This window comes from Pristis pectinata, chromosome 33 (assembly GCF_009764475.1).
Source record: "Pristis pectinata isolate sPriPec2 chromosome 33, sPriPec2.1.pri, whole genome shotgun sequence".
Lineage (NCBI taxonomy): Eukaryota > Metazoa > Chordata > Chondrichthyes > Rhinopristiformes > Pristidae > Pristis > Pristis pectinata.
This window is the reverse complement of record NC_067437.1, coordinates 12,762,494-12,774,639: the sequence shown is the minus strand read 5'-3', so window position 1 is coordinate 12,774,639 and position 12,146 is coordinate 12,762,494. Positions and strand designations below refer to the sequence as shown.

Sequence of the window (12,146 nt, the reverse complement as noted above, 5' to 3'; positions counted from 1 at the left end):
TGTGACATCATGATGGAGAATATAGCCAGACAGCTGGGCCAGCCCAATGACCCTCACTGAACTCTTTACTGGGAGAGTTCAGAGCCAAGTCTCAACCCAAACCCTCCTCATCAAAGGGCAAGTTTATCCAGTGCACAGCAGGTGGACTGGGAGAGAATCTTACTATAGATTTGAGTTCATTATTTTGTTTGGCTTGTTTGTAGATCAGCAGCCCTCGAGAGCTCTGTGTCCGCTACCCACCCAACCCCACCCTTATGGCCACCCACACATTGACCAATGGATGGAGATTAGGAGCAGAAATCCCAGCCAGGACACAAAGAAATGAACTTGAAACCCTTAGTTGTTGGGTCATTTCTACAGCTGGTGGTACGTTCATCCACTGAGACAGAGGTGGATTGAGCTGGTATAACTTCTGTGGTGGGATCAAGTACTGGATCTACACCAGCTTGGGATCTGAGTGTCAAGAAGCACAACAACAAAACGATACACAGACTCTGCTTACTGATAGGGCAAGACAAGGATAGTAGTGAAGCTATTAAGCAAATCTCTGGAGGATTTCTAGAAAACTCCTGCAGCAGTACATTGCTTGGCAAGAGGATGCTCTCTAAGTGTGTAAGCTTTGTATACATGAAAATATGAAATATGATAGCCATATCTAATGTTGCAGACACTCATTGGACCCTTTTGGTGTTTTGGTGATTGATTAGAAACTGGCAAAATTTTTCTGATTTTACAGCACTGTCTAAAGGTCTTACACAATGGAATCAGGCTTCCAGAGCATGGGCAAGGGTTCAACACCCCCACTGCGCCAATCAGTGTTTAATCATCAGTTAAACATGCACTGGACAAGGATCAAGTGACCACAGAGCGCAGCAACTGTTCTAGGGCCATCACATGGCACTGGATCAGAAATCAACCTCCACATGGTGTTCTGTCCAGCCATCCTTCTACACAGCACGCTAAATCTGGCTGAAAAGGCCGGCAGTCCCACAGATCAAGACTGCTGCAGAATCGCAGCCACAGCTGAAGCAGTAAGAGGAAAATCATTTAACATTCAGCTTGCTGGGCTGCATATTTCACCAGCACCCTGACTGACCTTCTGTTTCTACTTGAGAGAAGCTGGAAACTGGGGTCATGCCTTGCTTCTGTTGCTGTAAGGATACCCACTGTCAATGTCAGGATCCAAATATTGTTTAAAGATAACTATAACTCACTTTGCAACAAATGCAGGCAAAGACACAGCTATATAAAGATTCCCATCAGCAGAGAACCATGTGGGTGTAATTTTTAAAATCATTACAATGAGGTGTAAACATCCTAACTCCTGCCACAAAGGTCATCTTGTGACATTCAGCTCTCTAGACAGCACTAACAACTACTCACTGTCATTATGTCTGAACATTGACAAGCCACTTAATTGTGATGGGATGGGAAAGGAGGCAATCGTAGCCTGCCATCGCTCTGCCTTCAGTCTGCTCCCTGATACTTAATCTGGAGCAGAACAGTGATTGACTTTCTTAGCAATCTGGATGCCAAAATGAGCAGTAGAGCTCCCGATTTCAATCAGCTAATTTATCACAGCCTGTATACTCCTGTAAACCTTTGGCTGGTTGCTACTGCTGGGCTGTCTGAGGCTACAAAGGTGCTGTGATAAACACATATTCATAATCAAGAATAAAATACTGGGGAAGCACTGGCAAAAGTCATCAGCCCTTCCAAACCAGGCCAATAGCACTGCAAGTCCCAATGTACCATGTCTACATCTCCCTGTGGGCCCAAGTAGGGATTATGGTAAGACATTGCCAATATCTGGTGATACATTGGCTTTTCCTGAGGGAAAGGAAAAAGGGTGCCAGCTCTCAATCACTGTGACCGGAAGGGTGGAAGATATGGGAAGACATGGGCAGAATAAGGACGACCCGTCATTAAATGAAACTCCACTTACACTGGTAGATCAACTGGAATTGTGGTGGGGGTGGGGTGGTCCTGACAAGTGTGGCTACTACGGTACTGCCATCAGGCACAGGCAAGACAAGTAATTGTTACAGCAGCTTTAGGAAAACACGACATGCAGCGAGGATGGAGACTGCAACACGTCAAGCTACTGGCCTGGATTTCACTCTTAACAGTGATTATATCCGAGCGCCGCGTGTTATTAATTTTTTAAATAGTTAAATATTTCAGACAGCAGTTTAAAATATTAGGAAAGGCATAGCTGAAGTAGCTGGTTGTCGAATTATCAGCTGAATAATTAAATAAAATGCACAGCCAAAGTTGAGGAGCCTTGAAATTGTAGGCAATTAGTCCCTCACTGAAGCCTCTGCATCTCTACCAAAAGCACACGATTACTCAGCTGATGAAAAACTGATCAATGAGTGTCCCAAACTTTAACAATATCATGAATTAGATTATTTTAAAAGGGGTTGTGACTTTTCAGCATGGGAGTTTCACCTAGTCATTTAACTGCATGTCACACCGAAGATACCATGCTGGTAAGTTCACCCCCACATGACCTTTGATACATTGTCCAATTGGCCCATTCTTCACACAACATGGACAGAAAAAAAACCACGGGCTGTTCAACTTGTTAAATCTGCTATCATGGCTCAGCTGGAATAAAGGATCTTTTCCTTTATTCCAGAGAATGCAAAAGCTGGAAGGTCACACGAGAACTGTCTAAAATATTAATGAAGCCACAGCAGGAGTATTTGTACAGATGTGGTTACCACATTATAGGAAGGTAGTGGAAGTACAAGAGAGTGCAGAAGGGGTTATGAGGATATCACCAGAGCTGAAAAATTATAACTATGAGGGAAGCTTGGCTAAATTGGGTTTATTTGTTTTGGAATAGAGGCCAAAGGGAAATTTAACCGAGGTATAAAACTGTGAAAGACCAAACATGATGGGTAAAAGGGATAAACTCTCTTTAGCAGGTCAATAAGTAGGAGAATAAGATATAGTAATAGGTTGAAGGATTGGTGGGGGGGGGGGTGGGGGGTGGTGGTGGTGGAGAACTGTAGACGTAAGGTCTGGAATTCACTCCATTTAAATAGACCAGATTGCTCAGCTAACTGCTGTCAGTCTCTGCTGTGGACGGTCCCCGTCATGCCTTTGTTACTTCCATTCTTGATTAGTCCAACACACTCCTGGCTGGCCTCTCATGGAAATCTGAGCCTAACTCACACTGAGTCCATTCACACATCAATTCTGTGCTTACTGATCTATGTTGGGTCCCAATTAAGCAGTAACATATAAAATTGCCTTGATGTTTTCACTCCTTTGAACCACATTCCCTCAGAGATTTCTCTGCTTCTCCACTTCTATCCTCTTGATCATCCCTGAATTTAATTACTCTTCTGCTGGCAGCTGTGCCTTCAACTGCCTGAGTCTTGCGCTCTGGATTTCCCTTCCTAAACTTCTCTGCCTCTCACGCCTCCTTTAAGATGCTCTTTAAAACCTACTTTGTTGACCAAGCCTTTGTTCATTTGCATGAAGATTTACTTATGAAGCTAGGTATGTTTTTGTTTAAAAATGCTCCTGTGAAACACCCTGGGATATTTTGCTCCAACGAAGGCACTATATAAAGGCAATACGTCATTGTGTTGTGTAGTACAGTACTGTAGGTTAAGATCTCTGAAACACAGGTAGGCTGGATAGCCCTTTATCCCTCTCTACTCATGTGATGGGGCGAACACGACTATATCTATGATCTGTTCAGATGCATCACAGCCAAACTGAACTCATCAAAACATCTACTAATGGCTAGTGCACTCTGCAGGTGTTCCTCTCTCTGACCAATGGATATGGACTGTGGCTCAGATTAGTTACCTCAACAGAGACCCGGGAGCTGGGTCCTTCCTGTTCTGTGTTGCCTGAGTGTGACCCTGGCTGATGCAGCCACTCTGAGCTGTGTTTGAAAATTCCTGCAGGGTTTGGTGGAAGTTTGGGGGGAGGGAGGGGGGAGGAAAGCAGGGGAAGGTTCAACTGTTCCCAGTTTTATGGTCTACCTCTTCCTAATACTGCATTCACACAAAAGCTGGTTTATATCCCCGGCTAAAACTCCCTTGGTGCGCGAGGCATGGGTTTACCAAGTATATCGATCTTCCCAGGCAAACCTGGTGTGGATTTGTATGGCTCGGACCCAGTGCGCCGGCATTTATATTATGTGTGTGGCCATGTGCCTCTCCAGCAGAGTCTTGTGTGAGAAACGCTTGTTACAGACGTGACACTCGAAGGCCTTCTCGCCACGATGGAGCCGCATGTGTACGTTGAGGGAGCTCTTTTGAGTAAAGCGTTTATTGCACACCGGGCACTGGTACGCTCGGACGCCTGTGTGTGTCACCATGTGTTTTATCAAGTAGTCCCTGAGCGAGAATGATCGCCAGCACACACTGCACTGATGAGGTTTCTCACCTGCGGAGGATGTGGGGAGAGGAAAAACATCAGTAAATCAGAGACTTCAACTCCACAAAATGAACAGTGATTAAAACCATTCAGTAAGCAGTGAACCAATGGAAGAATGCGTGAACACACCATTGGTGTGAAAATGAGGCAGACTGCCCATGAGTTCACACAACCCTTTGTAGCGTGAACCTAGGGTCTGCAAGTAGTATCGTCAACCCCAGGGCTAGGAGGAGGGTCAGTCCCAGACAAGTCTTGCTGCTGAACACTGGCCATTTTTATGTCTGGTGAGAGATGTCCCGCAGCTAAATACTGAGCTCTAAACACAGAACAGCCAGACCTGACTTTATGCCTCCCAAATGAGATTCAGCATCCTTAAGAGAGGAGAGGGAAAATTCTGAGAATTTATACAACTAGTACTACATGACTAGCCAGGGAGCTGACAATGGCAGACAACCTAACAAAAAGTGTGAACAACTGAATTAAAGGGATTGATGGCTTCAAACATTTCCAGAATTGAACTTGATTATTCCCAGGAATCCATTATTCTACATAAACATTTATTTGCATTCCCAGTGTTCCACCTACAGCACATTCTCTTTGTATCACCCAAGAATCAATGGTTAGTTCTCTCACCAGAGTTAAAAGGTCGTGGGTTCAAAGTACCACTCCAGGCTAACACTCCGGTGCAGTCCTTGAAGATGCTATCTTTCAGATTAATTGTTAAACTGAGGCTCAGTCTGCTCTTTTAGATAAATATAAAAGATCCCACAACACTAGCTCAAAGTGCAAGGTACTTCCTCTTGGTGTCTGGTTAGAATTTATCCTTTACAGAGATGGGGGTTGGAACTCACAAGTTGCTCTGGCAGAGTTGGCAGGGATACATTGAGGGCCTGAATGGCCTGGTTCTGTGCTGAGACCTTTCTGTATTTTGATAAAAATAGACTGCTGTTTGTGGGCACTTTAACATTTACAATCTGTTGCCTTTCTTAGTGTGTTTTAACAGGCACCGCAGAAATTCACTAGTTCTTGTTTCACTTTTGTTCACAGGTTCTTTCCTCAATCTGAAAACTGAGGAACTTCTCACACATTTCCGTCTAGGCTTCCAGCTTATAGCCATTCAAATTTCAAGCATCGTCTGCTTTCCAGCCTACAATGCAGCAGTGAATGGTTTCATTGTACATACTGAGGACAAGAGGACGCTGCAGAGGTGGACTCTGACACACCCCAAGACCATGTGCAGTACTCACTTTAAACAATACTGTATGTTGGAAGAGTCACATTTCTCCCCATTTACTAATCCTGTCCACTAACACCAACAGTTATCTCCTCTTGTCTTGTTCCAATCTCACATTACTTATTGCTGACTGTAACAGGCACAGCTGCCCACAGATTATCCAGAACTCTAACATCACAGCACGATAGTGGTGAACCTTACAGAGATAACTACCTTCGTTAACAATCCACCTCCTTTAGATTGGGAACCAAGTACTTAATGCAGCTGCTGCCCAAATTCGCAGAAAACATATGGTGAAGGATAAACAACAGGGATTTCTCAGAGCCACTCAAATTCCCTCATCTCCTCACAGACCACGGGCAAGCAGTTGCCCACAGCAGTAGGGTTTCCAGCCTGATTCACATCATAGTCATTATTACTGGGAGAGGTGAGGTGATCCAGTTAGCTGCAGCATAGCCTGAACCCATGAAGCCATTAGATCAATGCCCAGTGGACTCGCATCCACATGTCAGTGAAGCCCATACCCTAGTGAGAGCCAGCACCTATGGAACCCCACTCTTTGGATCCTGTACCCCAAACAAAGTCAGTGATCGGGGAGCCCATTCCCCAAGGACTGATGGTGCCTGGGGGAACCCATTACCCACAGAGGCCATGGTTGTGGAACTGTACTCTCGTTAGTGGCTGTCTTTGGAACTTGTACCCTATTCCGAGTCAGTGTCTGTGGGACCTGGATGCCAGTGACAGTTAATGTCTTTGGAACCTGGGCATCAGCTAGGGTCAATGATCTCAGGAAAAGAATCAAAGAAAACAAAAAGAAATTGGGTAACAAAGTTGGGAAGGTGTTTTTATTTATTCTCCTATATTCATCAAGACATCACTTAGTCCAACATAAATAAGCTGGAATAGTGACAGAATGGATTAAAAATGTTTTTCTAGACCAGAGGATTGTTAGCATTGCTATTTCCCAGGGGTCAATGTTGGGACCACCTTTTTTTTGACACATTAATGGGTTAGATAAGGGTATACAAGGTAAAATCTCAAAGCTCAGAGGTAAGGAGTGAGGAGTATAGCAAGTGGACACAGATAGACTGGAAGATTGTGTGGACAAGTGCCAAATGGAGTTATATAAATAGACATGGAATGCAAAAGCAGGGAAGTTAGGATAAACTGATTAGGCCACAGGTGGAATCTTGTGTCCAATTTTGGTTGCCACATTTTAGGAAGGATGTGAAGGTCCTCCAGAACGTGCAGAAAACATTTCCTTTAACAGTTGCAGGGATGAGTGATTTCAGCAACAAAGTTAGGCTGAAGAAAGTCAGGTTGTTCTCCTTGAAGGTTAGGAGGTGTGCTAGAGCTGTAGAAGACCACGAGAGCCTTTGAGATGGTAAACAGAGAAAAGCTGTTCCCATTAATGGATGATTCGAGGACTAGCAAATACAGATACAAATTCAAAGTAACGGAAAAAAAAATTACAGGAGGGATGCAAAGACATTTTTTCTTTCCAAAAATGTAGAGTGATTATGATTTGGAACACTACCTTTAAGGAAGGTGCAAACAGAGGACAGTCAGGGGTTTGATAGGGAAATAAATAAGCATTTTGGAAGAAAATATATTGCGAGGCTCGAGGGTAAGAGGGGGAATATGGGACTGATTCTTGGTCTACAAGAAGCTGGCATGGATAAAATTGGCTTCCTTCTGTGCTATAACAATTTTATAGGAAGACCTAAAATAATGAGTTTAAATTAAAGGGAACAATCACTTTGAACCTACCTGTGTGAACAAACATGTGCTTGGCGTAGTTCTGCCTGGAGCTGAAAGTTTTCCCACATTGTGTGCATCCATAGGGTTTCCGCTCAGCTTCACTGGGAATCTGACTGGCTGGAGCCGGAGCGGACACTGGCACTGCTTGGCCTCCATCTGGGAATACTGGGGGATTCTGACACGTTGTCTGAGCTGGAATGCTGGACATACACGTCTGGGAGGTGGATGCCAATGGTGGTAGGTGAGGAGACTGAGGAAGGCCCATTGGGTAGAGGTTGCGGTGAGTAGTTGTGCTGGCCACGGTGGCATCTCCTTGAACATCATATTGTGCAGAGCAGCCCTGGTTACGTAGGTTGGATTGTATGGTCGATCCCGGGAGAAAGTCTTGCATAAATGTTGAAGACCGTGGGAATGGAGCCTCAAGCTGTGACTTGCAGTCCGCTTTGCGATTTTGCTGTATGGCAGTGTCCTTCTCCTCCTTCTCTCCCTGCCAAAAGGACTTCAGTTCGTCTGGTAAGAGATCACTAGCATTGAAAAATTCCATCTCATCTCCTTTGCTGCTCAAACTCAGATGACCACCAGAGTCTCTTCGGTCTCCCATTGCACTCTGGTTGGGGTCAAACGCATTCGCCTCAGGGATCTCCTCAGTCTGTTCACCTTGGTTGACCTGCTCTGTGGTTTGATTGGGGACAGTCTGGACAGCGATGCTCTCCCCACAGTAAAGGAGATCATCGTCTTCTTCTTTGATGGTCACTTGACTTCCATCAGCCATTTGGAGCCTGATTGGCTGCCGCTGTTTGCGGCTGTGACTACCTTGTGGCAATAGCCCTACCTCGGGTCGCTGGTTGGCTGCAGTATTGTACCAGAGTGCACGCACCTCACTATTCCGACCGGTGTCCATGAGAGACAGGTTCTCCTGGTCAGGAATGGCCTGCTCTCCAGCTCCTTTCTGACGTGCTGTCGTTTGTTGCCTGCACAGAGTGGGGACCATTTCTTCTGCTTTGTACCCACCATCACTTGTGGCTGTGTTCTTTGAGCCTCCCTGCACAAAGTCAAACTCTCTCTCAGCTGTGTGGGGTGACAACGCTGTTTCAATAAAGCCCATAGGAAACTTGTGGATCTGGTCACCGGCTGTCTGGCAAAGAGTAGCTTCCTTCTCATCAGAAAGGTCCACCTTTTGACCGGCTAATGGCTGGTCCCCCTGAGCCTTTTGTGGGGCATTTTGTGAAATAATTCGTGTGCACTCGTCAATAATGGTTTTAATCTGAAGGACGCTCGCTGCTGTGAGGATCTGTAGAGCCTCCACATGAGAGACCATTAGCGAGCCACTGTACATAAAATCCACCAGTCGTCGCAGAGTCTGGGCTGAGACCAAAGGTGGGACCTCAATCTCACTGTAACCCAACAAGAGTTTATCATGGAAAAAGGGGCTAGCCGCAGCCAACACACAGCGGTGGGCTCGGAGAGCTGTGTTATGGATACGTACTGTCACATCACAGAAATGGCCGCCAAGGCGTTGTGAGTTCAGAGTCTCCAAAAGGGATCTGCTGAAATTCTGGAGGTTGATGCTGTGAAGTTGCTCAGCCATTCTGCTCTGTCACACTGCACAACTCAACCTGCAAACCAGAACCATAGAAAATTTACCATAAATAAGGCCATTCAGCCCATCATCCCTGTGCTGGTTATAACAGAGCCTCCCTGTCTAATCTTTGTCATCCTGCACTAGATCTGTACTCCTGCGGGTCACAGCTTTTCAAGTGCACATCTATGTACTTCTTAAAAGTGTTTAAAAGTGAATTCTGAACTCTTAACATTCCCCAAGGAACACTTCACTGAAAATTCAACACTATCTTACCCCACAAGTGGAGAAAGGAGAGGTGTGGGATGGGAGGAGGGGAGGCATTGACGGGGCAGACAGAAAGGGAGGTTGTAGATATAGAGAAGGGGTGGGCAAAGGTGAACTAGGTGGAGAGAGAGACAAGGGAAGGAGATGGTAGATATAGAGCAAGACTTGTGATCACAAATTGCTATCAACTAATTACAAATCAAATTTCACTCCATGAGGCATCTCAATTTCATTTACCAGACACCTCGTCAATAAACTGCCAATCAATCTTTTCACTTACTATAACTAAACCACCCCCCGGCTCACAGAGAAGTTTGGGGCAGCAGTAATGTCCTATTTATCATGGCCTAAACCTTTAAGGCCATTGCTTACCATTGAGAAATGGCCCCAAAGATACTTCTTGAACCCACTTTTGAGACGTGGTGATTGCCGAGAGAAGATTTGCTGGAATGATGCCAACCTATTAATTATTGGATCATCCTTTTAGAGAAAAGTCAGAGTCCCATTACAAGTGGACTGACTTTATTTATATCTATGACGTCTATAAATAAGGTGTTGCAATCAATGAGACATACTTGTGACATGATTTGGATGGATGACATTTGCAGACATTCAATATAAAATATTCTTTCTCTTTATCAGCTCAGCCTCAACAATCAAAACATGTCTTCTCCCTCAATTCCATTATTTCACATATTCTTGACTAAATAAATTGTTATAATAATGTAAGAATTAAGAGGAGTCGATCTGGTCCTTCAAGCCTTCTCAGCCATTCATCAAGGTCACAGCAAATCTCTTACTTCAGTTCCATTTTCCCAAACTATTCCCATATCCCTTGATTCCCATAATAACCAGAAACCTATTGATCGGCCTTTAGAATTAACTCAATGACTGAACCTCCACACCCCTCCAGAGGGAAGACATTTTTCCTTACTATAGCCCTAAATGGCTTACCCCATATTCTGAGACTAGGACTCCTGGTTCCAGACTCCTCAGCCAGAGAAAGATCTTCCCTACATCCCCTTGTTAAGCCCTCTAAGAATTTTGTAAGTTTTGATGAAATATCTCCCATTCTACTGAGTATAGATCTGATCTACTCAAGCTCTCTTCTTACAGTAGTGCCGCTACTATAAGAATCAAACTGATGAATCTTCACCGCACTCCCTGTATGACAACTATGTTTGATGCAAAAACCAAAACCTTACATAATACCGGAGGCATTGTCTCACCAAGGCTCGATATAATTTCATACTCAAGTTCTCTTGTAACAGCTGCCAATATTGTTGCTGCAACTGTATGTTGATTTTCAGTAATTTTTGTACAAGAACACCTAGACCCTTTTGAACATCAACATTTCCTAGTCTGTTACTATTTAAAAAATACTCTTCCTTTTTATATTATGTACCAAGTGGATACCTCACATATTTTACAGCATATTCCAGCGGTCAAGAACATGGCAACTGACTTAGTTTGACAACAAGACTCTGAAGCTTCTTCACATCTTCCTCCCTACTTACAGTCTCACTTAGCTTTGTCTCACCAGCCAGCTTGGAAATATAATGTTTGATCCCTTCTGCCAAATCAATGATATTGATTGTGAACAGCTGGAACTTAAGCACCAACCCCTGCAGTATTCATAAGTCACAGTATGTCTGTCTGAGAAAGACCATTTATTCTCACTTTTTGCTTTCTGTCCATTAATCAATTCTCAATTCATGTCAGTATAATATCCCCAATTCCATTTTCCATGTTCACCAACCCCCCCATGCCTTACCTCATCAAAAACCTTCTGAAAATCTAAAATCACCACATCCACTGGTTCCCTCTTATCTATTCTACTAGTCACATCCTCGAAGAATTCCAGTAGATTAGTAATACATGATTTTCCATTTTTAAAAATTTTATTTTTGTAAATTAATATACATTGCTCTACCACTGCAGGTTGATGGATTGCTGTTCTGACAGGCAATGAACTAAATTATTCCCTTGCCTATGCAGCACTGGCTACAATTCACAAAAGTCAGCTAAAATTCTAAAAGTAGCCTATTGCATCAGGAATAGAGACTGGGTCCAGTCAATTGCTGGCTCACATTTCCAACTCTGAATAGAAAGCATTCAAATGCGAGAGCTGAAGTTCAGTTTGAGAATCTGATGTGATGACTTACATGACCCAAAGGCCTAACAATGATCATGAACATTCATTGGGACGCCATGTGACATAACACTTGTAGGAGTGCTCAGCAGTGGATTGTTGAGGAGTGAAGGTTTTAAACAACCTTCCACGGGGCACAATCTTTCTGGTCCTTGAAGAACTGTCCACTGACTATTGGCTTCTTGACAGCTCTCCACTGGACATGACAATCCGTCCTTTAACGACCCGCCACTAAACTATGGGACACCAGTAACTGCTCCTCACAGGGTATATTCACTGGCGGGGCCAATTAACAAGGTTGTAGGCCTTCTGACTGCACTGCGCCAGGGTTGAGGTCTCTCTGATGACGCTGCGCCAGTGCCATCCATGCCGCGGCTGCCCGCCGACAAGGCTGCCCCGGGACCAGAGGCTGCGGGTCCTTTAACATAACAACAGGCGGTGGGGTGCGGGCCCTTTAAATCCCAGAGCGGCCTATGGGGAGTGGGCCTGAGCATCACGTGCCTGCTGGTGCCCTATCCGAGCTCGGCCCATTCTGGCTGCCCAGTGCCATTGACCCCTGACCCGCAAAGCAACGACTCCCGCTTTCTCCTGATGGCGATCCTCCACAGCGAAGCCCCGCTCCGCCTCGGCGGGCGGCCCTTCCGCCCCTCACACGAGGAGTGTCGGACGGCGGGAGCTCCGCTGGCGCCGCTCACCTCTTGTCTCTCCGGGATCGACAACCTCTCAGCCCGACGTGCGGGGCGGGGCAA

The 12,146-nt window shown here is 45.0% G+C and overlaps 1 protein-coding gene across 3 annotated transcripts; it reads right to left on the bottom strand.

The window, feature by feature from the left end:
- Window positions 1-269: 269 nt before the first annotated feature.
- LOC127585652 (zinc finger and BTB domain-containing protein 20-like) lies at window positions 270-12,140 on the bottom strand. Of its 3 annotated transcripts, none has more exons than XM_052043276.1 (3): window positions 12,093-12,140; window positions 7,409-9,015; window positions 270-4,413 (listed from the first exon to the last, which is right to left on the bottom strand). In XM_052043276.1, the coding sequence occupies exons 2-3, from the start codon at window positions 8,985-8,987 to the stop codon at window positions 4,157-4,159; spliced, it is 1,836 nt and encodes a 611-aa protein (XP_051899236.1). In that variant the 5' UTR covers window positions 8,988-9,015; window positions 12,093-12,140; the 3' UTR covers window positions 270-4,156. The 3 variants fall into 3 exon arrangements, with proteins under 3 accessions (XP_051899236.1, XP_051899237.1, XP_051899238.1); XM_052043277.1 differs by lacking the exon at window positions 12,093-12,140 and adding an exon at window positions 11,411-12,082; XM_052043278.1 differs by lacking the exon at window positions 12,093-12,140 and adding an exon at window positions 9,618-9,698.
- Between the last annotated feature and the right edge of the window lie 6 nt (window positions 12,141-12,146).

What these genes read in the sequence shown, in the direction of transcription:
- LOC127585652 (XM_052043276.1), bottom strand. Translation starts at nt 8,987, where the DNA reads ATGGCTGAGCAACTTCACAGCATCAACCTCCAGAATTTCAGCAGATCC. An exon ending in GCACATGTTTGTTCACACAG is followed by an intron (nt 4,414 to 7,408) that starts GTAGGTTCAAAG and finishes CATCCTCCGCAG; the next exon opens with GTGAGAAACCTCATCAGTGC.